General features: G+C 40.8%; 2 protein-coding genes across 3 annotated transcripts in view; one reads left to right on the top strand and one right to left on the bottom strand.

Annotated features, from left to right (window-relative positions):
- Positions 1-2,757: 2,757 nt before the first annotated feature.
- SERPINE3 (serpin family E member 3) lies at positions 2,758-23,990 on the top strand. The gene is made up of 7 exons (XM_004054534.5): positions 2,758-3,118; positions 6,033-6,266; positions 8,770-8,979; positions 9,951-10,149; positions 16,928-17,028; positions 23,165-23,251; positions 23,697-23,990. The coding sequence occupies exons 1-7, from the start codon at positions 2,863-2,865 to the stop codon at positions 23,882-23,884; spliced, it is 1,275 nt and encodes a 424-aa protein (XP_004054582.3). The 5' UTR covers positions 2,758-2,862; the 3' UTR covers positions 23,885-23,990.
- INTS6 (integrator complex subunit 6) overlaps positions 8,011-25,924 on the bottom strand; it is a 106,973-nt gene continuing 89,059 nt past the window's right edge. The window contains exons 18-19 of one of the 2 annotated variants that reach the window (XR_010130644.1): positions 16,065-16,224; positions 8,011-8,198 (exon numbers count right to left, since the gene is read on the bottom strand). The gene's annotated coding sequence lies outside the window, so the exon portion shown is untranslated. Of the gene's footprint in view, positions 8,199-15,749; positions 16,225-25,924 lie in introns of those variants that run through there. The other variant, XM_063697614.1, reaches the window with a different exon arrangement.

Consider the following 25,924-nt stretch of genomic DNA (forward strand, 5'->3'; position numbering starts at 1 on the left):
GACAAGGCAGTCCTCACAAGTTACTGCCGCTCCATCACCATCAACATCTAAAATACACAGGCAGTGAGCAAGACTCTAAGTCTCATGGAAGCTGAGCCCAGGTTACTGGTTCACTGCCATATGCCCAGAACCTAGCAGCACAGTGATTTGTGACCAAGCAGGTGATCAAGAGATATTTGTTGGATGGATGGATAGGTGGATGGATGGATGGATGGATGGATGGATGGATGGATGGATGGATGCATGGACAGATGGATGGATGGATGGATGCACGGACAGATGGATGGATGGGCAGATGAATGGACAGATGGATTGATGGATGTATGGATGGATGGACAGATGGACAGATGGATGAATGATATGCCCTCTCTGGGTGCTATAGAATAAGTTAAACCTGTTTATTCTCCTTTCATACTATGGCTTAGAGAATACCCTGTCCATTCACAATTCCATTGAATCTAAAGTAAAGATTTGGGGATATTTTATGTGATGCAATTATAGAACTGTAACTATCCTAAGACCTGTAAACAATCCCAGGTTTGCGTGTCAGCAATAAAACTCTTTAAAGTGAATTACCCACTGATTACAGGGGTAGTTGTCAAGTGAAAACAGTCCATTGATTTTCAAATATTAACACTTACAGATGCCTGAGAGATAATTATTAAGAATTGCATTCAGTTCTTCTTTAATCTGTAACCACATATAAGCTACCATCTATTTTGAACTTAATACAAGGCCTAAGTCCTTAATAGAAATGTATGTAATTCTGAATTGATCACAAGGACAGACTTGACAGAACCTGCTCATATTTTTCAAAAATATGTGTCTACTCATTGACAACATGGTCTCTTTCTCAAATTAGTCATTGGACTTACGAACTGTTGTATCTGAGAAGAACCAGATTATTAATAACTCAAGTTACATATATAAATTAGTGCATTCACTTTGATTAATAATAAATGAGGCAAGTCACCCTGCTCCAAACCGATCGTGCCATATCTTGCGTTGTTTTCTCTTTTGCAGAATTTCTTTTCATTTGCTGAAAGTTTTAAGTCATGCCCAATGACTGATTTATTGTTTTCTTCACAGGAGGAGGGGGGAAGCATTAGGTACCTGGTACCCAGCAAAAGCCCAACAAGCAAATTTATCAGTGGAATTCCTCAATGTGACAAAGGGCTGGATGAGGGGTTCCTTGCTGGTACAACCAGGTCACAAGCCTAAGAAGGCTTGACGGGTGTGGCTGGCTCTCCCCCCACGGCCCTGCTCTGTTCCCGATCTGGGCTTTGCTGCCCTGGGCTGGGCTGCTTCTCCTGGCTCTCTGCAGGACCTCCAGGCTCCAGGAATTTGGACCGAGTGGTAGAGACATCGCCGGCAGAGACGGCAATCGCCAGCTTCCTCTCTGTGCTGTCTTGTGATTCAAAGCAGATTCTGCTCCACTTTTTTAAAAGGGGAGCACATGAATGCTGGAGACCCACAAGAACAGAGTCGAGCAAGGAAACGTGCAACAGTGATACAAAAGTCTGTGAGTAAGTGGCTCATTCGAGGTGAGCCATGACAGGGATTTGTTCATGGGGAGCCCAGGGGCATCAAGGTCTGATTGCTGAGAGCGTTCTTGTGGGAGGTGGGAGGTTATAAGAGCTGCGAGAACCCCGGGGCTTAAGAGTTTTGCAAATGACCCTGGGCTGGGACACACACACACATAGAAAGAAAGAGAGAGAGAGCCCTATGTACCAAGGTCATCCAAGCACTGCATTTGTACTTGGCTGTAGGGAGGAAGGGTTGGAAAAAAGAGAAGATGTTTTCTATCTTGGACCTTTACCTAAAATAGGCACCATCGTGCTCAGTGGCCTTGCTTGTAAACTTCTACAGGAGGGTGAGTTGGAGAGAGTGAGTGTGAGCGTGAGTAGCAGGGTGAGCTGCTCACTGGTGAGTCCAGGAAGTGACTCTGGACCTCTTCTTACATCAGTTTGGTATGATACCACAGTCAGACAACTTAACAAAAACTGCTGCTGGCTGGATGTGTGGCATGGTCATTGAAAACATTTTTTTACTTTGCCTTTCTCTTCTTGCATTATTTTCTAGTTAATGATCTCTCTTCCTTGGAAGAGTACATTTCTGGCGTAGGAACTATCTTTGTGAAAATATTCTTTTTTAGAGACTAATTTGCATCACAAGAATTCTGATATTCGAGGTTCAATTAGTTCATGTATCAATATTTTAATGCACATAGGTATTCTCAAAATTTTATATACCACTCATAGAAGACCAGGAATTGAGTCACAGCACTGTTTCTTTCCCCATACAAATGAGTCACTGGGCCTCAAAGGTTCAATCATCCTCTTTATAGATGAAATATAATAACAGATACTAGTAAGATTGTTGGGATGATTAACTGCAAATGTACAAAGTCCTTTTTAACATAGTAGATAATTATTTATTATTATTCCTGATAGACACAGCACAGCTATAAGCTGACTAAATACCAAGAACAATGAGTAGGATTACCTCTTACATTTCTTTTCCCAACATAATGCTTTGCTTCTGATCTGACCAGGGCTTTGCTAAAGTCACACATCCAGTAAGTGGCCGAAGCAGATCTTCAGACCCACAGTTTGGCTGCCAAAGGACCACAGTGAGTATTTCTAATGCTAAAACAAGAGGGTGCAGCTCTTCAGCCCAGACGGCTGGGCCTCAGGGTGGGTAACCAAGACAGCTCAATGCATGTCTCCCACAGCCGTCCCTAGCCCCTAAAAACAGAGCTGGGGGTCCCAGTCCTCTGTGGGACATGGCCCTCTTTCATCACCAGCTTCCAGCCTACCCTGCATCTCTTCCCTCTGAATTGCAGGAACCCTCCCAGCCTCCATGCCGCCTTTCCTGATCACCCTCTTCCTCTTTCACTCTTGCTTCCTCCGAGCGAATGGCCACCTCCGTGAAGGAATGACATTGCTGAAGACTGAGTTTGCACTTCGCCTCTACCAGAGTGTGGCCGCGTGTAGAAATGAGACGAACTTTGTCATCTCTCCTGCTGGTGTGTCCCTCCCCCTGGAGATCCTGCAGTTTGGAGCAGAAGGGAGCACTGGCCAGCAGCTGGCAGATGCCCTGGGGTACACTGTCCATGGTAAGAGGCCTGCCCACGTGCACACTCACCCTCCTGTTCACACTCACACTCTCTCCAGCTCACCCTCCTGCTCACACTCACACTCACTCTCTCCAGCTCACCCTGCTGCTCATACTCACACTCACTCTCTCCAGCTCACCCTGCTGCTCAGGCTACCTGGGAGATAGGGAGCTCAGCTCCCTATGGTATGCACGTGGGGAAGAGTGATCACTGGACAGGTCTGTGACAGAAGGCATTCAGACTTTGGGATGGTGGTGACCCTTGAATTTTAAGGTTCCCTTCTAACCTAATAGGTTTCATGGCAATGTTTCAGTTTCATTTGACACACCCTAGCATAGTGCCTTCCTAGGTGCCAGGCAGTGCTGGAGGTACTTACAAACATTAATTGAATTAATTGTCACAACAGCTCTGTTAAGGATGATAATTTTATTATCATCCCAATTTCAGAGATGAGCAAATAGGCATGGAGAGTTGAAGCAACTTGCTCAAGTTCACAGAGCCAATAAGTGACAGAGTTGGGACTCAAGCCCAGGCTGCCTGGTTTAAGAGCCCATGCTTTCGACCAACCTGCTTTTATAAATCTGTGACTTCTAGCCAGTGCCAGATCTGCCAGCTTATTTCTATGGATTATGTATTTTAGAGCAGCTCTGCCGGCAGCAGCATGAGTCTTTCGAATGCCGGGTCAGCTTCCCCTCTGCTTACGCTCAGTGCCTCAGCTCAATGCCTGGCCTCAGAACCAATCTACCAGCCCCAGCTAAAACAGATACTCACACACATTAACATTTTTCTTCCTAGACTAGGATCTAGGAATTCAGCAAAGACAGAAAAAAAAAAAAAAAAAAAAAAAAAAAAAAAAAAAAAAAGAGGCTACGAGCTCTGCGGCCTCACGTTCATTCAAAGTGGAATGAAGCTGTCCTAGGCAGGGTCATCCCGGCCTACCCATTCTTCACCCTGTGGGTGGGCAGGGCAGTAAAGCCCCACCACCTATACCTGGGTGACACTAAGCACCTTTATTAATCTGTCTGGGCCTCTGCTTGCTCATATATAAAATGGGGATAATAATAGCCCTCAATTCACAGGACTGTCAAAAGCATTCAGTGTGATCAGGAGTGTTGAGTGTTTAGCACAACGTCTATGAACACAGTCAACCTCCGGCATTTTTTACCCTGTCATTGCATATTCTGGCAGGTCTAAAAATGTTCTTCCTGTGTGCAAATGTGCATGGACAAACTAGGCTAGGGCAGAGAAAAGATTTCCCACAAAAATTCACTTCAAGCCAACTTACTCTGCTATTTTAATGTTTCTGACTAAAAGAATGCGGGTCCCCTGGCCCAGAGAGGGTGGAAAGATGGAGAGGAGAGTTCTGTGACCATTCCTCAGGTCACACCACACTATGGACAAGGGAAGTGTTTCAATTCTTCTCTGCAGACAGTCAACATTCCTAGGAATGTGATCTCAGAAATATATGTGACCTTCCTCGATAGAGTAAAATCTGATTATAAGCATGTTTTTATCCATTTTTTTCTTACTACACTCAAATGCAAGCACTTAAGTTAGGCTGATTCGTGAGATCAAGATTCTGAGTCAGTCTTTTGCAATTGTGGATTCTCAGGAGCAGCTTCGGTAGTGAACATATTGTGGACAAGTGATGTCTGCCTACTATTGTCCTCTGCAGCCTCGTTTGGCTGGGGGCCCTGGCCAGGGTGGACTCTGGGTTCCCGTGCCTCCAGAGAACATTAGCCAGGAAACTCGGGGGTCTGCTGCTGCCTCCTGGCTTGGCTTCTGCAACATGAAGGGTGTCAGAGGGGACAGACCCCAAGTGAGTGAGAGTTTCATCCCAGTGAAAACCAGCTGGAGCCAGCTAGTGGAGGAAAAGATACCCAGCATTTTGTCTTACAGGGAGGGTTTGTAGATAACTGCAGGGCTGTGCCTAAAAGGGAGTAGAAGCAGCCTAAGCAAGGGGGCTTCACTTCTGGAAACACTCAGCTTGCATGTGTCAGGAATGAGAAGCTTGGGGTACGCCACTGTGTCTGGACTCACCAGTGGGCAAGAGCCCTCGTTCCAGCTATGGGATGCCTGGGGGAGAACAGAAGCTGCAGCTTGTGAATAATAACATGAAAACAAAATCCACTATTGATCATGGAAAGAAGGAAGCAATCTCCTGTATAAACAGTAAATAAATAGAAGTCCAGCTGCCATCCACGAAGGTGGAAGCTATCGACTCCCTCAAATGCTTATTATTTCCTTGACATTCTTGCAGCCTTTCACTGACATTAATAACACAACCTGTCTGCTGGGTCTTAGGGAAAGGGGGGATGGGAGGAGTTCTTACCTTTCCTCTGTATTTCTCAAATTGAAAGCATAGTTCTACACAAGGCTGAATCCAAATGTTACTCAGGCTCATGACATTCAGTTGTGGGAATGGATTTAAAGCCCCGTACAAGACATATTGACAGCACAACATCCTGGCCACCTCCCATCATTGTCACTGTGACATTGCACATAAATCTCCTGATGTGTTTGAAACCCCATCACCCTGCACCCTGGACCTGCTGTTTTCCCAGCCCTAGAATCTCTACTCCAGCACACATCAACCTTCCTAAAGCAGAAAATTAAGGAAGAATATCCTCTATTCATCTACCGGATGTTGGTAGTGTTTTTCTATTTGACTTCATTGCAGCTTGATTTCTTTCAGATCTAGCATGGTTTCTTCCCAACTTTTAATTGGTGGATCCAGGCTGATTCCTGAGCACATTAGCTATGACTTTTCCAAACTGGCTTTGTATGGTAGATGAACCTTATGAGCAAGAGTGGAGTTGCTGGCGTTCCATCTCAATGCAATGTGTGCTGGAGGTTGTGCTAACTCCTTACTCACACTCACCATTGTCAACTTATCCCAACTTGTTTTTCACAGACAAAAGGGTGAAAGATTTCTTGCATGCTGTTTATGCCACACTACCCACCTCCAGCCAAGGTGCCGAGATGGAGCTGGCCTGCAGCCTTTTTGTGCAAGTGGGAACGCCACTGTCCCCCTGCTTTGTGGAGCACGTCTCCTGGTGGGCTAACAGCAGCCTGGAACCAGCCGACCTCGGTGAGCCCAATAGCACCGCCATCCAGACTAGCGAAGGGGCCTCCAGAGAGACTGCAGGTAAAAGAAAACTGTACATTTCAACAAGGCTAAGGCAGAGGGCTGCAGAGAAAGAGTCTCACCCATCACTTGTCAGAGGCCATGGTGCTCAGGCCACCTTCAATTACAGCAGAAGTCTGTCCTCTTAGGAGATCCTACCCTTGAATGACAGGGGGACACTGAGTCCCTTTCTGCCTCTCTTCCTGCTCTGACCCTCCCCCACACAAATAAACACATGGGCACACACACACACACGAGCCACGAGAGCACACAAGAACACAGAATTGTGCTCTTCAGAGCCTCCCACCTCGGAGGACCCCACAGGCTTTCTCCCATGCAACTGTCCCCCCACTAAGCTCTGCTCTCATTTATAATAAACCACCTGTGATGGCAAAATGCAACAGGAGCCAAAAAAAGTGGTTTCCTGGGAATTTAGGTTAAGGAAATAATTTAAGAAAAAGTTACACACAATAAGATGTTTAGCTCAGTGTTATTGAAGAAAGAGACTTACAAACAGCCTCGCTGCCCGGCAATGAGGTGTGAATCAGTGTAGCACAGCACCTGCATGTTATACGGTTGTAATTATTATGAAAGATAATTAAAATCATGAATGCTTACTGAGTGTTTAGTTTATTTAGTTAGCACCGCTCCCAGTTGATTGTCTCAGTTCACCCTCACAATAATCCCAAGGGGTAGGCGCTATTACTCTCCCCATTCTATAAATGGAGAAACTGAGGCACAGAAGGCTCAGCCTCCTGCCCAGGGTCCACAGGCCAGGATTCTAACCCAGGTGGTCCAGCTCCAGCATCCTTGATCATTTCAAAAGTTTCACAGCAATGTGGAGAACATTCAAGACCCAGTGTTGGTTAAAAAGCAAAATAGGATTGGGAGGCCAAGGCGGGCAGATCACGAGGTCAGGAGTTTGAGACTAGCCTGGCCAACATGGTGAAACCCCGTCTCTACCAAAAATACAAAAAATTAGCCAGGCATGGTGGCATGTGCCTGTAATCCCAGCTACTCGGGGAGGCTGAGGCAGGAGAATCGCTTGAACCCGGGAGGCAGAGGTTGCAGTGAGCTGAGACTGCGTCACTGCACTCCAGCCTGGGCAACAGCGAGATTTCATCTCAAAAAAAAAAAAAAAAGCAGAATAGGAAGTGATATGTACACTATGACTGAATGGAAAACAGTGAGTGTGTGGACAAGGATGGCAGAATTAAATGCAAAAATTAACATCTTTTGTGATAAAGTTCTCTCTCATGCTCTTTTATTTTACCATGTCTTTTCAATTTACTTAAATATGTTTAATTCCCTGCTCACATCCCTGTGCTGCCAGGGCGTAAGGCCAGAGAAGCAGCTCCCAGTGCAGGCTGATTGTCCTCTAAGAAAAAGGGGCAGTTGGCTCAGTTGCTCAGAGCACAGAGTCCAGAGCCAGGCTGCTTGGGTTCAAATCCAAGCTTTCCATGGAGCTGCTAGGGTTCTATTTCAATGCAATCCACATTGCATTGGGTAACTGGGTGGATGGTGGCTTCACCCCTCATAAGTATGTGACCTTGCCCAACTTCTCTGAGCCTCAGTTCAGAGAACTGTTAGGAGGAGTCGGTGAGGATTTGCTAAAGCACTTAGAACAGAGCCTACCACAAAGTGTGTGCATATTAAACAAATAAACAGCTGGGACAAAAACTATCCCCTTAAGGGTGGTCTGTCAGCTCCTCTTTCTGACACTGCATGAAATTTTAACTGCAGCCCTCCAAAGACCATACCTTGAATATTGTTTTCTAAGCAAAGGCTCAGTGAGAGATTCAGCTCAGCAGCGGGGCAGGGTGGGGACTGGGGGCGACAATGTGCAGGATCTCCCATCACAGCACATACTCCTTCCAAGGGTCTGCCTGGGGAGGGAATGTCTAATAATTCCTAGGAAATGGCCCCAAACAGAACCAGGAGCAGCATCCCAACCTGTTCAGAAAAGAATAAAAAGCAGGGTCTTCAGCAACAGCTGGTTATAAACACATATCAATTTGCAATGAACAGATTTTAATAAATACGCTACCAACCCAACTCCAGAGATGACTCACTGCCCCCACCTCCCCTGACTGGTCACCCAGGTGTCAGGACTTCTGAGTTCTCACTTTCCATTTCCCTCTCCACACCCTCATCCCCCAGCAGGGGTTGTCATTGTCGCCCCCATACCCAGCCCTACAGAGCCTCTGACTCTGGCCCTGTGAGGTTATCTTAAAGACTCTAGGTCTAGGATTTTTATAAAATGACCATATCGCTCAACAGTCCCCAAAAGTTGAGAGCAGCTCCTGGTGCCTTGGGTCCCTGACAGCACAAGGAGCTGAGACAGGGAATTAAATATTCTTAAGTAGACTAAAAAGATATTGTAAGATGAAGAGAGAGATCACCTTAAGCAAAAAGACCTGCATTTTCGCATTTTAACTCTGCACTCCTTGTCCGCACACGCACTGGGTTCGGTTCAGTTTCAATGCACATTTAACCCACGGCCCCCTTGCTTTCCTGCTTGCAGGTGGGGGCCCCAGTGAGGGCCCTGGTGGCTGGCCGTGGGAGCAAGTCAGTGCAGCATTTGCTCAGCTTGTGCTTGTGAGCACCATGTCCTTCCAAGGCACTTGGCGGAAGAGATTCTCCTCCACAGACACACAGATCCTGCCTTTCACCTGTGCCTATGGCCGCGTCCTTCAGGTCCCCATGATGCACCAAACGACCGAGGTCAACTACGGTGAGCCCTGCTGGTTTGTCTAAAGGGAGAGGAAGCCTGGGCCTGAGGGCAGGAGAGAGGAGGCCAGGTCCCTGCTCCTAAGGGATCGGGATGTGTTTCCGCAGGGTCCATCTGCTGGACTGGGCATGCATGGCGGAAGGAAAGACTAAGGTGCCCGGAGACTTTAGAGAGGAGTGTGGGACAGTGTGCTCTGACAGGACAGTGAGGACACAGATGTGGAAGAGAAACTCAGTTTCATGCCTGACATTTCCTTCTGCACTAGTAGAGTTTGGACCAAACTGCCACCCTGGGCAGGCACAATAGGCCGGGATTGAATGGCTGCTCCTTTAAGACCGGGTACAGTAGTACCCTGTACACTTATCCATGATTTTGCTTTTTTGAGGTTTCAGTTATCCGCATCAGAAAATATTAAATGGAAAATTTCACAAATAACTCTCAAGTTTTAAATTGCACGCCCTTCTGAATAGTGTGGTGAAATTTCCTGATGTCCTTCTCTGTTCCACCTGAGATATGAACCATCCCTTTGTCCAGCATCCCCAGGCTGTCTACAGTATGCCCGTTAGTCACTTAGTAGCCATCTCAGTCATCAGATCGAGAAAACATAGTATATGCAGGGCTCGTTACCATCCACAGGTTCAGGCCTCTACTGGGGTTCTTGGAGCATATCTGCCAAGGATAAGGGGGCACTACTCTATGTGGTTCTGCACGTGCCATCATCCCCCCCCATACCCAGTCCTAGAGAACCTCTGACTCTGGTCCTGTGAGGGTATCTTAAAGACTCTAGGTCTAGGATTTTTATAAAATGACCATATCGCCCAACAGTCTTTGGCCTGAAACTGCCTCCTGAGGGTGAGGTGGATGCTCGGTTTTATTGTTTCCAGTCCTCTGAGCCAGCCTCTCTCAGGGTCCGACACTGGTTCATTCTCCTGGCTCCTGGGACAGAGCTGACCTCTGATCCACTGTACTCTCAGGTCAGTTCCAGGACACTGCAGGCCATCAGGTGGGGGTGCTGGAGCTTCCTTACCTGGGAAGTGCAGTGAGTCTGTTCCTGGTGCTGCCCCGTGACAAAGACACCCCCCTGAGCCACATCGAGCCACACCTCACAGCCAGCACCATCCACCTCTGGACCACCAGCCTGAGGAGAGCCAGGATGGATGTGTTCCTGCCCAGGTGAGCAGCTGAGTCCCCCTCACAGGTGCTGTGCAGCCAGCAGTCAGAAGAGCGTGGATTTGCACACAGGTGGTCTGCCTCCAGGGTCTGTGCTTAGCCACTGGGATGACTTGTTTAATATGTACCCCCAGAAGTTAGACCAAGAGGAAGTGACCCTAGAGTTTGAGTTCATTTCAGAGCCACCGCTGGCTAGCTCACGGCACAGACTGAAATGAACTAACTTCCCAGAGTCTTTCCAAGACAAGATACTCTGCCTTCACTGGGCTGGACTGGAGCCCCCCAGGACCCCCTGATCCAGCCCTAGGCTGGACCAGTTTTTGGAAAGGAAATGCTCGTGGTTCCCTTGTAGGAACATTGCCCAAATCTCATCCCATCCTAAGAGTATACAACTGTCATTTTCCCAAAACCAAAGAGATAAGATGACTTATGTAATTGAGTCCCCCCAGGACCCCCTGATCCAGCCCTAGGCTGGACCAGTTTTTGGAAAGGAAATGCTCGTGGTTCCCTTGTAGGAACGCTGCCCAAATCTTATCCCATCCTAAGAGTATACAACCGTCATTTTTCCAAAACCAAAGAGATAAGATGACTTACGTAACTGAGCAAGTACAGATAAAATTCTGATCAGAAGCCAAATTAAGGCATAAAATTTTGACACTTTAAGTCTCTATGCAGAAGGTTCTCATTCTTTCTAAATGGAGGTGAACTCTCCTTTAAGAAGACCCAATAGGTACAAATACAAATCAAAAAGTGAAGTGGTGGCATTCTATGTTGCTTTTTCAAAACAAAATCTATTAGCAAAACTCATAACTTTACGAAAAGACTCCTCTTAGGGCTTCTTTAAATGACGAGCTTCTGTGATGTATTTGAAATCAGAGTAAATTTATAACCATTTTTTGACCAGCATTAAGCAAGGAATGTTGTCCAGTAGCCACTAGATGCCTTGGCCTCTCTCCACTGCCTGGGCTTCCAGTAGGCAAAGGCAAAGTCCTTGGCAGTACTCCCTTGAGGAGTTAAAAGTAAATCTATGCACTAGAAGGAAAAAATACGAAGAGAGACCCAGCAAGTTAAGGGCCAAGGTCTAAAGTGAGATCTGGCATAACCCAGGGCAAAAGGTGCACTTAACTCTAAGGTAAAGTGTATCTCTCAAAACTAAATATTTGGACCCCAAACCAAAACCCAAATACTGGATATTTCAACAGATCTCTCAGGGAGGGAGCAGAAGCAACCCTAATCTTCCTATTATATTTGAGAGAAACTCAGCAAGGGAAGGAAGAGCAGCGTTCCGTGTCAAAAGTAGAGAGAAAAAGGAGGCTGGTGCGGGAATTCGCCACAAACTTTTTGGGTTTAAGAGACAGATGGTGGGACTCATCCTCGAGCAGTTCTTCCCTGGAAGAGACCCCGGGGAAATTCCCAGCTCCACTGAGAACTCTCCACCATCCTGATTCTGCTTTTAGGAGCCTCAAACCCTCAAGCAGTGATCCTGAAAAACACTGGCAGGCAGGGAAGGCAAGGCAAGGCAGAAATCTTAGTAACACAACTATTAGTTAGCACTTAACCTCATTCTGATAATTTTTTTTTAAATCTCCTTAAGACTACCAAGACTGCTGTCCAAGGAGGATAGAGGTTTTTAGGAAAATGAAGTTATTTCACAAGTAAAACTAACCAAGTTTTTTCTGTTTGTTTTTAAGCTAGCTTTAAATCCTTTGGGGAACAAAACAAAAAAAGTAAAAACTCTCTTAGGTCTAGATTTAGATATAAACTTTGGATCATGGTAGACACAAAGTCAGCTTTTAGGCAGGGATTTACCTCTCATTCTCTCAAATCACTCATTCTTCTTTTAGTATGACTTGCTCTGCAGTCAGCAGGCATTTTTCATTTAACAAGAGCAAAAAAATTTTGCACACTGTGGGTAGCAATGCAAAATTGTGTGACTATGAGATGTGCTTTCAGGTTAGACATCACCAAGCAGTGCACTAGTAGATTCTGGATGAATTATGGTGTCTAGCTTCCAAAGTAACCTTTTATTTATAAATAAATAAAAAAGTGCATAGGGACTGTTAATCTTCATGAGGGACGCTTAGCATACTAAAGGAATAATCAAGAAAACCAAGAATGTGTTAAGGGTTGTTTATAACCCCAATCACATGATGTCCCACAAGAAAGACTAATAATGCCAAATATGTATGTAATGAATAAAACATTTGATTATTAGGTCAACATAGAAGGCTGAGCATGAGCATGTTTTGATATTAGATATAATATATATCTTCTTAAAATCCACCAGATCCCACATATTCAAAAGGAGTTTTGCCCTTCCTCCCAGGAGCTGCTGATTATCATGGTGTGTGGTTTATGCTTTTCTAGGAGTGTTTCTTTTTTAAAAAATCAAGATATAATTCACATATTATAAAATTCACCATTTTAAAGTACACAATTCAGAGGTTTTCAGTATGTTCACAAAGTTGTGCAACCATCACTACTAATTCCAGAGCCTTTTCATCACCTCAAAAAGAAACCCCATATCCATTAGCAGTCACTCCCAGCTCCCCTCCCCACCTCCCAGCAACCTCTGATCTACCTGCTCTCAATAGATTTGCCTATTCGAGAATTTCATGTAAGTGAAATTATACAATTACATATTGTACAATTATACAATATGTGGCCTTTTGTGTCTGGCTTCTTTGCATAATATTTTCAAGGTTCATAGTAGCATGAATCAATACTATCTTCCTTTTTATGACTGAATAATATTCCATTGTATTGATATAGTACATTTTGTTTACCTATTCATCAATTTATAGATATTTGAGTGCCTAGACACATTTTGGCTTGTTTTAACTTCTTGGCGACCAGAAACAATCAAGTGCACATTTTTTTGTGTATATATATTTTCAATTATCTTGGATATACACCTAAGAATGCAATTACTAGGTCATGTGGTAACCCTACATTTTACATTTTGAAGAACTATCAGACTGTTTTCCAAGTCACTGCACCATTTTACATTCCTACCAGCAATGTGTGTGGAATCCAGTTTCTCCACATCCTTGTCAACACTTGTTAATGACCATCTTTTTATTTTAGCCATTCTAGTTGGTGTGAAGTAGTATCTCATTGTGGACTTCATTTGCATTTCCCTAATGACTAATGAGGTAGAGCATCTTTTCATGAACTTGGAGAAATGTCTTTTTTGTAGAAATGTCTATTTCACAGGTTTTTCCCATATTTAAATTGGTTGTCTTTTTATTATTGAGTTGTAATAGTTCTTTATTCTGGATACTAGTACCTTAACAGATATATGATTTGTAAATACTTTGTCATTTTGTGGTTTTTCTTTTCACTTCTCAATGGTGTGAATTGAGAAGTTGTTAATTTGGATGAAGCTCAATTAATCTATGTTTGCTTTTGTTTCTTGCGCTTTTGATGCCATATTATATTGAATAGACACCACTGTCTAGTTAGGGTCACAAAAATTTAGGTGTATGTTTTTTTTCTAAGAACTTTATTGGCTTAGCTCTTACATTTAGGTCGTTAATCCATTTTGAATTAATTATTGTATATAGTATGAGGTAGGGATTCAACTTTATTCTTTTGTGTGTATCTATCCCTTTGTCCCAATATCATTTGTTAAAATGATTTTTCTTTCCTCCACTGAATTTTCTTGGCATCTTTGTCAAAATCAATTGCCCATAAATGTCTAAGTTTATTTCTGGACTTTCAATTCTATCCTATAGGCATAGATATTTGTATATTTGCCAGTACCACACAGTCTTCATTACTGTAGTGTGAGTCCTTCAACTTTCTTCTTTTTCAATATTGTTTTAGCTATTCTGGGTGCCTTGCATTTTCATATAAATTTTAGAATCAGCTTGTCAATTTTTGCCAAAAATGCAGGAGGGATTTAGACAGGGATTGTGTTGAATCTGTAGATCAATTTGGTGAGTATTACTTTCTAACAATATTAAGTGTTCTGGGCCATGAACTCAGAATATCTTTCCTTCCGTTTAGGTCTTTCTTTGTTTCTTTCAAGAATGTTTTGTGGTTTTCATTATGCAAGTCTTGCACTTCTTTTATTAAATTTATTCTAAGTATTTTACTCCTTTCAATTTTTACTCATTTTCAGATTGTTCTATAGTGTATACAAACACAATTGATTTTTGTATCTTAATCTTGTATGCTGTACCTTAATGAACTCATTTATTAGCTCTGATAGGTTTTTGTGTGTGTGTGTGGATTCTTTAGGGTTTTCTATGTATAAGACCAAGTCATCTGTGAATAGAGATAGATTTACTTCTTTCTTTCTAACCTGGATGCTATTTCTTTTTCTCATGTAATTGTCCTACTCGCCCTCCAGTACCATGTGAAATAGAAGGGGTCAGAGTGGACATTCTTGTCTTGTTCCTGATCTTAGGGGGAAAGTTTTCAGTCTTTCACTGTAAAGTGTGATATCAGCTGTGGGGTTTTTGTAGCTGCCCTTCATCAATTTAAGGAAGTTACCTTCTATCCAAAGTTTGTTGTATGTTTGATGTTTGTTTGTTTTTAGTCATGAAAGGGTGTTGGACTTTGTCAAATGCTTTTTCTGCATCTATTGAGATGGTGATGTGGCCTTTGTCCTTTATTCTATTAATATGGTATATTATATTAATTGGTTTTCATATGTTGAACCCACTTTGCATTCCTGGGATAAATCCCACTTTGTCATGGTGAGATTTATATGGTATTGGATTCAATTTGCTAGTATTTTGTTGAAGATTTTGCATCTATATTCATAAGGTATATTGGTCTGTAATTTGTCTTTCTTGTAATATCCTTGTCTGGTATTGGTAAAGGGTATTTTTTTACTCAAGTTATTTTTGTAGCATTTCTGCTGGATCTGCCTTCATAGCCATACAAGACAATCACTCTAATCTTTTATAGTCATATCTCACTTTTACTGATGTTTTTAGTTTATGAAAAATGATATTATCCAGTTTTACTACCCACCATAATCATATTTAGTTTCAAATAGCCCTTAATTAACTCTTTCTCAACATAATTGAAAAATAATTTAAAAATCACAATGGTAACAATAAGTGCATGGGCTGTGCTGGGGATTGTTCCAAGCACTTTACAAGGATTCATTCATTTAATCTTTACAACCCTACAAACACGCATTACAATTATGGTCATTTCACAAGTGAGGACTGTGACAAAGAGAAGTAAAGTAACTTCCCACGGAGGTAAAGTAACTAGTTTGCAGGTAGTTACTTGATCCAGGATTCAAACTCAGGCATTGGATTCCCAAGTCCATGCTCATAACCACTGTTTCAGCATTTAGAGTTTTCAAAAAGGATGTGTTTTCAGTACTTAAGAAAATTTCGTAAGAGATAGTCCAAAATTTTTTTGAAGAAATGTCAGCATACTTGGAGAAAGTATATTTCTTTTTTGGAAACTATTCTGAAGATTCAAAACATACCTTTATGAGAAAGTGTGATACTTTTGTTTACAGTATGAGTCATACTGTCTTGTATAGCAATGAAGACCTTTGATATTAAATGGTCTTGTTCAATATTTTTACTCTCCTGCAAATTCTGTATTATTTATAGAAAAAGACCATCTAATTTCCATTTTGATCTTTTTTATTTTCAAAGAAAAATAATATCAGCAGCCCTTTTAAAGTATCCTTCAACAGTAAATTTTTAAATGCCTTGTCCCTGGGGAAATATAAAATTGGTGTACTGATTCTTTGTGCTCAAAGGGTTTACTAGGAAAACCAAGGCTTTAAGTTCCATTCTTTTCCCACTGTGCTCCAAAGGCATAAACTGCACACAGCAAATATGAAAATATATTTTATCCAGTATAAACACTCTATTAAATAAAATACTCTATTAATTGTCAATAAGGCAATTAGTCAACAGCCTCTTTTCTGCACCTACTATATGTGAGATGCCACACGAGATGGGAGGTAGCAAAATGTAGGTGACTAGAGCATGGGCTCTGCACACACACAGGCTTGATTTGAATCGAGGTCCATCACATACTCATTATGTCATCTTGGGCAAGTTTCTTAAACTCTTTAAGTCTTGATTTTCCCATCTGTAAAATGAGGATAATAATAACATAGTTATATGAAGATGAAATGAGATAATCCACATAAAGCTCTTATAGTATCTAGCATAATGTAAGCACTCATTAAATATTAATTTTTATTAAGAAATACAAATGAATTGGAGCCTGGCACAGTGGGGCACACCTGCAGTCTCAGCTACTCGGGAAGCTAAGGCAGGTGGATCACTTGAGGCCAGAAGTTTGAGTCCAGCCTGGGCAACATAGGGAGACCCCATCTCAAAAAAAAAAAAAAAGTGTTTAAAAAATGAATTGGGATAGCCACTTTTCTCAGGTAGTTTACAATAACATAAATGACACTAATAGGAAGCCGAATGTTCTATATATCGTAAGAGCAGAACAAGGTATTAATGGGGCTTTAAGAACCAAAGGTCACAAAATAGCTGAAGAAAAGAGGAGGAGGTAACAACTGAAAAATGGATAATAACTAAAAGACAATCAAAGTCAATGGGAAGACTTAGAATGAACAGCAGGAACAAGAGTACAGAGGTGGGGAAGAGCCCTGTGTGGTCAGATTAGGGCTTATGGGAAGGTGCCATGGAAGATGAAGCTGGAAATAAATCTGGTGGAGCCAGCCTGACTTCCAAGTTAGGGACTTTGGACTTCATGTGGTGTGTATGAAAGTATATTGAGTGAGAATTTTGAAAGTTGATGGTTTGTTTTTGCCTTTTAGGTTTAGGATCCAAAATCAATTCAACTTAAAAAGCATTTTAAATTCTTGGGGAGTCACCGATCTTTTTGATCCACTCAAAGCTAACTTGAAAGGAATTTCAGGTAAAAACGGTTCTTCTTCCAAACTTTCTAGCCTTGTATTTGGGGCAGTTTTATCATACTTTGATTAAGGGATTCTCATTTCCACAGAGCCTTCAGTGGTAAACAATCAGAGTCAACATTATGTAAAAGAATAAGAAAGGTGCTCTGTTTTATATAAGAATGTGTTGCTTCTAATAACTGTCAAATTTGGGTTAGATCTTGTGAGGAAGGGATGTTTCTTCAGGCCTTAATCATGGTTTTCAGAGACAACCTTCACCATGGGGTCAATGTCCACAGTACACAGTAAACAGACTCTCCCTCTAACCGTCATGACTAGGAGTGTACCCAAGGCATTGCTGCAGCAATAGATTCTTCATTATGACCTCCTGCTGTCCTATCAGCTTCAGTCACCCTTTGTTTCTATACCCTTTTCCTCCCTCCTTCCCTATACCTTCTCTGTCCTCTTCTAATAAGCTAGTCTTGAAACCTTCCCTCATCTGTCCAATTTCCTTTTTTCAAATTACCCATACTCTTACAACCTTGCCTTAAAATGTTCTCCTTTCCACCAACCACATTGAATTTCTTTGCACAAAATTGAATTGCTACTACCAATCAATAGGTGCTGTTTGCTTATGATATTATAGGAAATTTATATCAAATATAAACAGGGAGTGAATGCCAGAACCTATGTTCTACAATCCTCTCAAGACACCATTGGCTAAACTATTGCCAACTCAAAGGCTCAGGTTTGTTTCTACTCTGGATAGTAAATTATCTGTGCAAAGATGATACTGTAGCTGGTATTTCCATTGGCCTTGACATTTCCCTTACCTGAAGGGCTTGAAAATCACTATTTTGAATTCTAGAACATCATAATGTGGACTTTTCTAAATCTTGGCTCAGAATCTTCCTTCTTAAGGAATCACAGGAAAATTGAGATTTTGATCCACAAGAGAAGTCTTGGTTTGGGCTTTAGATGTGACCAGATTGACAGTTACGTATCAAATAAAACACAGGAGTGAGAATCTATTCTAGAGAGTTTAAAATCTACCAGCCCTGTACTCATTGCCTGAACACGCAAAGAGATAGCAAAGCAATAGTCAAGTTTGGGCATTGTGTCCACAACGATGCTTGGCACACAGTTGGATACCAAGTAAATACTGTTGACTTGGTTAAATGACTCAAACAGAAACTTTCCTTACTGACACAGGCATAATCTGACATTTCAGGCAAAGGAGGAATACTGAAGTGAAAAGATCGGAGGGCAAGGAAAGAGCAAGGGATGAAGAACTTAAGAGAATTCTATGTTTGATAATGTGCAAAATCTAACCAGTGTCTTCTTGCAACTCCAGAGCTCAGCCATGGCATCCCTGTTGTTGCTGGTGATTTTGATGATCAGAGTTAAAAACTGTATTTTCTTCTACATCACTGTATTCAATGAATCACTAGGGCTTACTGACTGTCCCTTCATAACTCCTAAAGCTCTCCCTTTTATGTCCTAAAAGTACATCCTAATGTGCCATCAACCCTCTGTCCTCAAACAGGACTGATCTTAACACACATCATGTAGCTCCCCTATTGGTAAAGGCTTCCAAGGTCCACAAACTCCTCTGGCAAGATCTAATAAATAACCTAGTTTTAAAAGTACCTTTTTGGATACGAAACCTCTTTTTTTTTTTTTAACGCTATTCAAATCTACTTATATTTGCTCAAACCAGCAGAAAGGTAGGCAGGCAGATCTGGCTTATTTAATAATTATGAAGCAATTATCATGTGCCAAGTGTGAAGCTTGCATTCACATTTCCTACTGACAAAACATGCCAGTCTGTTAATTTTCTTTCATGAAGTTTTGTTCCTCTAAAGCAGGGGTCAGCAAACAATGGCCTACCACCTGCTTTTGTAAAGTTTAATTAAAACATAGCCACTCTCACTCATTCATAAATCATCTATGGCTGCTTTCCTGCTACAGCAGCAAAATTGAGTAGTTGAGACAGACACCATATGGCCTGCAGTGGCTAAAATATTTAATATCCGGCCCTTTATAGAAAAAGATTGCCAACCAAATTATTGCTTCTTAATGTCCTTCTTTAAACATAATCAAGAGACTAACCACTTCTCTGCCCAAATGGGCTTTCAACTTAATATTCTAGAGACAGGGCCACCAAATCTCTCCAAGAAATAGTTTCCTCATTCCTAAAATGGGGTAACTACCACTCACCACACATCTTAATTGCAGAAACAAAATCATTTACTTATAGTATGACATCAGCAGAGATGTTGCCAGAGAGTAAGTGATCAGAAAATGCTGGCCTCTCCTCTCTTCTTCCAGTTTACGAGGGATTACCAAGCAGTTTTGTACTATTGATGGAACTCCAACCACCACAGCAAACATTTGGCCTTTCGGTCCCAAAGCCCAGAATCATTTTACTCAAATTCTCTTTCCCCATTGACAAGTCACTTATCTCTTCCTTCTTGGCATCAAATATTTTTTTTGCTGCCTTAAGGACTCATTCAATATTATCTCAAGGCCCAACTGAAACCAGAGTGTAGTTCCCCCCAGTCTCCTTGATATAGATGTTACGCAGCTTTTAAGAGTAATTCCAGTTTCACTCACACTCAAGATGCCAGCTAAAGATAACTCTTCTTAAGCAATCCCAATGGCTTTAGGATCAGCAGGCTTTGATATAGACCCATGCCTCCTAGTCCACAAAATACTCCTTGTGCACAAACTTGAAACTCTGAAGAAACTGTCTTGTTCTTGGCTTTTATAAGTAGGTAGTTTCCAATCTCTGCTCGGTAAGAAGTATAAATTCTCTGTTACTATGACTTAAATGAACAAACCAGAGTTGTTTGGTTGAGTATGGAAGTTATGTAAGTTAACTTATGCCACACCAGATGTCTGGTCAGAATTGCAATAGAAAGAGGTGCGGAGTGGGCTAGAGGAGACAAATGGAGAAAGCAACTAACCATAGCCTAATTTCAAAGGCCATTTCAGATTCTTCTTAGCACTCTCTCTCTCTCTCCTGGGCCGGGTGCTATGTGTCTCTCTCTCTCCCCCCTCTCCCTAACACTTAGTGTTAGCAACTAAGTGACAAGATGAAAAACATAAACTAGAAGCAAGTTCTGGCAATAACATTTTAAAAGCCACTAACACTGCCTACAGCAAATAATTGTAAAGACAAAAGAAACAACAAATGATATGTTTATCCTGATTTATGAGAAGCTGAGGATGAAATGTTGGGACACAATGTTTATACAACGTCATGTTTTGAAGACTTTTAAACCTTTTGAGTATGACCAGCCATACACAAAGAATAATGGTGTCCACCAACAAAGCACTGAAACAATCATTTGGCTGAGACTTGCAGATGACCCATTCTATGCCACGCCTTTATGGTTCTACAAACACCAATCAGCATTTCCTTACAAGTTTAACAAGGTTAAAGAACATTAAGGCCATTCGTATAGTGGTAAGGGGTGTCTATTATTAATTCATCAAGCATTTACTAAACACATTAATGTACCAAGTATTTTTAATGTAAGTTGGGCAAAGAAATATTTAAAATGATTAAGACATCATTTATGCTTCTAGGAGCTAATAGTCTAAAAAGGAAGGTAAAAACCCATAGAAGATGTTATGGAAGAAGAGTGGAGAGTATGCCAGGAGGGAGGGTAGGAAGAGTATCACCCCTTTGCTTTGTATATAGAATGTTGTATTGTAGGAGCAAGCGGGTTTATGGTGGGCTACAGTTTCCCAAAGTATGTTCCCAAAATGCTAATCCTGTAAATCTGGGACAGAGAATGGTGTGGGTGGTTCTATGGTTAAACGCTATGTATTATAATTGTCCTGTAGAGATTCACTATAAAAGTTAGCAGATTAGCAGCTCTAAGAAGTCCCCTACTGAAAACAAAAGTGCAAAACTGTTTAGCATCTCCCACATATAATTAATCATGGAACCCTTTTACAGAATGCCACCTATAAACAATCTTGAGAACAACTTTTGGGAAAATAGGGCGTATGTCCCTCAATGGCACTAAGCAGCTGTCAACACTTCAGGGGAGTAGAAAAAGACCAGGAGAATCCCTTTGTGCTTGACTTCTAGGTTCATTTCATTAGTTCTGTAATATTTCAATAGCTACTCAATAAAAAATAATAGGAATCTGTAATACAAGATCAAGCGGGAGGAAAAATGCAAAACCATAGATGACTCTCAAATTCTCATTTTTATCGCATATGTTGGTCTTTTGAAATGTCAACTCTTACCAGAGATAAAATTTAAAAGATGCTGATGCTGGGGCATGACATAGGCTATGGACCTTGGTTTATGGCTGTGCAAACATATAAATGTCAATTATTGGACCACTCCTATAGTCTGATGGAGAGAAACTGTTTAAATGAAACTCTTCAGTTGCAGTTTCAAAATACTGAAATAGCCTGGCCCATCTAACCAGACTCATCCACATCAACTGGTCTCATTTCTCACACTGCCAAGGTGCCCAGACTAATACAGACACATTTACTGTATTTTAGCTGATAAGGGGTTTCATAGTGAGTCTCTGCTTATTTCACCAACATTCATTTAAAATGTTCAGACACCATCCTATATAGTAATGAAGTCACGGAGATTAGTAAAAGCCTCTCATGACTGTCAAATAACCATTCTTTAACCCTAAAGCTCTTTGTAACTTTGGCACTGCATTTCAGTTTGCTTAATTAGCTAGTAAGAGGGGCTAATTATTGATAGTGAAATTTGTTTCTTAAAGACCCTACAGAAAAAGACCGACTGCTAAAATAAATCAAATTCTTTGCTGATTTTAGGACAAGTGACACTAGTGAATGTTTCTATTGATTTTTACTTCCTCTGGCCCTTCCTGTCCCCTTCACTGATGCTGGAAAATAACTGTTCCTTACAGTGAATATAGCCAACTCCCAACATCCTGTGTACACCTTACAAGATGGATGGAATGCCGCATATTCTTTATTTTGGTCTGGTTTTATTCTCTCATGGCATTCATGGGCTATCTCCTGTATGTGCATGACAAACACAAACCAATTTAAGCATTAATCTAAGATGAAACAAAGCTCCCTCACACAATATGTGTTCATCAAACTGATCATTTTAACATTCATGCCACAGATACCTCCCAGTGGCATGTTGGAGTTGACTAGCATACACTTTCTGAAAGGCGGCAGTGTTTGAGTGGAGAGGAGGGGTGGGATGGGAGTGGGCTTTCAATCAGAATATTCTCAACTCTGCTTTTCAAATGTGTGATCTCAGGTGAGTTCACAGCTCACTCTAAAATGAAAGGATTGGACTGAATGATTTCCTAAGTTTCTTCTGGTTCTAAATCTTTCATTTTTTACTGTGTCATCACGTATCCTTTCATCTTTGGAGCTGTTTAAAAATGGTTAATGATTAGCTTACAAAAATCAGCCAATTCCTCTAAATTATCACTTAGTCCTATTTGCTAAACTTATAATCTGTGAAACTGTTAGCACATAGAACATTTATACTAACCTCTCATTCGCTTTGTAGATTCTAGCCCATGAGGCAAATTAATTGCATAACTGATACACCTAAGTATACAGAATACAGTCATGCAACACTAGACACATTCATATTACTCTGAATTGTGCCTCAATAAAGCCTGTAATAAAAACCTGTGAGTTTGTCATTTAAAAGTGGCTCTTAAAGTGCAGTCCAAAAAGGCATTCAAGGGAAATGATCTCTGAAGCTTGGTGAAAATGATTCCTGGGCTACAGAATCTGCATTTTAACACATACCCTATGATCACTGAAGTTTAGGAAATACTGGCTGAAGGAGGGATTGTAGTTTTAACTAGAAATCATTTCTGAAAATGAACCACTGAAAAAATGGGGCAGTGCTCTGAATATTATTTTGGGAGAGATTACATATATTTAACAAATTAAATATATATAACAAATTAAAGTTTGGTAACATATTGAGTCTTAAGAATTTTCCAAACAGCTACCTGAGCCTCCAGTAAAAACAAAATTTTCCACTCTTTCCCTAGCTACACAGTAAGCAGCATTGGATACTATAAATTTTGTAAGTACATTTTTAAAGAATGTGTTCTAAATGTGTTAGAAAAATGTTAATGAGCAACTCACATTTTTATCATTTTCTGTGGTTAGGCCAAGATGGCTTTTATGTTTCTGAAGCAATCCACAAGGCCAAGATTGAAGTTTTGGAGGAAGGCACCAAGGCATCTGGAGTCACAGGTATGTTCAGAGAATACCCAGTCACACTGCTTACCCATATCTACCTTTCTGAAATTTACCTAGTTGAATCTTCACACTTCTGAATCTTTCCATAACCCCCAAGTTCAGGTGTGGTATAGCATTTTTTAAAAAGGAACACTAAAGAAAACAAAAAGTTTTTGAAAAATGACGGGGAAGAAGAGATATCCATCCCATAAAAATAATTCTGAAAGTTACCTTCAATAAGGAATTTATTCCATGGAATGTGTTGAAAACAGGAAACAGGATTGGCTAAATGGCATCTTTTCTCTTTAATTTTCCCATCTGCACCCCCATCACAACAGTAAACAATGAAATGCCATTAGGACGCTTTGATTTCTTAAAAAATTAACTTACTTCATAACCAATAGTTATTTTCTTAAAAATGCACAGAAAATGCAATGGGATTTTTCTTTCTTTCCTGCAGCTCTGTTGTTATTGAAAAGGTCTCGGATTCCTATTTTTAAAGCAGATCGGCCATTCATCTATTTCCTGAGAGAACCTAACACAGGTATTACAGTATTTTTTGACAGGATTCAGATAATTTATCAGTGTCTCTCTAGCGACAAGGGCTCATTTGTCCACTATCCCCTCAAAAATAAGCATTCTTTCTAGCTGTTTTTATGGTGCTTCAGAAGCTTCCCAGTTGCTGTCTTGTATCCTAAGAAAGGGGACTATTTCATAAGTACAAAGGAAACTTATCCTCCATGTTTTTTACCTTCTCATTCTCTCAGCTCATATATAGTTAATGTAGATTTTTTTTTTAATGCTATAGGTTTCTACTTCTGAAGATACTTGGAAAAATCATGAAAGTAAAATAAATTATAAATCTTGCCCTTTTTTCCCTTTGTCCCCTAGCTTTCTTGTCATTTTAGAGAGTTTTTTCAGGTCACTAGAGTATACCAGAGTAGTCCTCTTGTGATCCTAGTATTCTAATGAATGCACCTGGATTTCTATACTGTTCTGTTGATCTTTCTCAAAAATCAAATGTTTGCCCTAGTACTTTTAAGTCCTACTACATAACCTTATGGTAATCCAAAGATGGTGTGGTACCGGCAAAGCCTCAGTACATCAGAAGGACACACAAATATTCTTAGGCTTCGACAATATTGAACAAAGTCTTTAGATTATTTCTCTTAATGTTCTTCCTCCCCCACTCACAATTACTTAGCCTAAGAAGGAAAAGAGATTCTCAGTTAAGAGTTGTTGGCAAGTCTAAACAGTGTATTAAAAAGAAATAGGATAGAACAAGACTAATAAAATCAAGCAAAGGTGGATCTACTTTAACTAAACATCAGGCATTACTTTTATTTATGGAGAAAAATGTCAAAAGTTAGAATGAAAATTATGCATAGTTTTACATAAATTGTTAAGGAAATACTGTCAACATCATTTTATCTGAGAATCATTTGCATCCTGCTGTACCTTGTGCTAGAAATCAAAGGAACATTTTTGTGACGAGAAAGATATAAACCATTCACTAGAAAATAATCTATTTGGGATTATTTGGAGAGAAAAAGTCCATCAACAGAGTATGTCTTCCTAGTATTTCACCATAATCATCCCAACCACATAACGATTAGATGAAAATATCACTTATCACCCAGAACAGGCGGCAGAGAGCCTTCTCTTAGAAAGGACACGTCAAAAAAATGAAAGATGAGAAAAAGGACAGGTTCTACTCCCTAAGGAAACAAAGAGACAAGACTACATTTGAACAGAAAGGTCATTGCCAAAAGCCAATAGCCAATAAAGGTTGATAGGTAAAAGAGAGATTCTGATTTTGGAATTCAAGTGCATAAAAATGATGTAAAATCCTTAAACAAGGAAAAGACACACCACTATTTCAATGGTAGGAGTTTTCAGAACTGCCTCAGTAATCAGAATGAAAATATAAGGATAATCCAAAACCAGTTCCACAATCCACTGGAATTCTAATAGTCCTTGTGACTTTATTTACCTCTATCTGGGAGGCATTAGCCTACATCACACAACACAGTGGCTGCTCTTCTGGTGATGGTTATGGAAGAGTTTAGAAATGAGTCTCAGCCTTCATTGTTTCCAACTGACAAATCTTACTAAGAGCAACTAATGAATCAATCAGCAAATGGGAAACATGGGAGACATTAAAAAGATTTGAAAACCTCAAGATTAAACTTTCCAAGAATATCATTTGTCGAGCCTTAAGTCATTCAGTGACATAAAGGGCCTAAAAGACATGATGTTTCCCCTAGATGTATTTCCCTTCCCTTTTGACAATAATTCTACAACAAGTATTCTAATTTAACTAATATACCCATTTTTTTTTAAATGAAAAAAGCCTGAGGGAGATGAGATATTAACCTTTAGCTCTGATAGGTTTCAAACCCTCCTGACCAGGTTTTAGGATGAGATGAGAACAGTGGCAGAGAGATAAAGGACAAAAAGAAGAGATGAACAAAACTGCTACTTCTCACCTCCCTCCAGGGTTCATTCAGAAAAATGTATTAAAGGTCATGAGCAATCTGTGAAATGGAAAATAAAACTTTCTGATAAGGAAAGCTGCTCAATATTGGGATAGGCTGAATCTCTTTCCTATATACTCTTGTTAAGTATGAATTTTTATCTGAATGACTTCTAATCCCTCCTACTAATTCCAGAATCTAAATATATATA

This window comes from Gorilla gorilla, chromosome 14 (genome assembly GCF_029281585.2).
Source record: "Gorilla gorilla gorilla isolate KB3781 chromosome 14, NHGRI_mGorGor1-v2.1_pri, whole genome shotgun sequence".
NCBI lineage: Eukaryota > Metazoa > Chordata > Mammalia > Primates > Hominidae > Gorilla > Gorilla gorilla.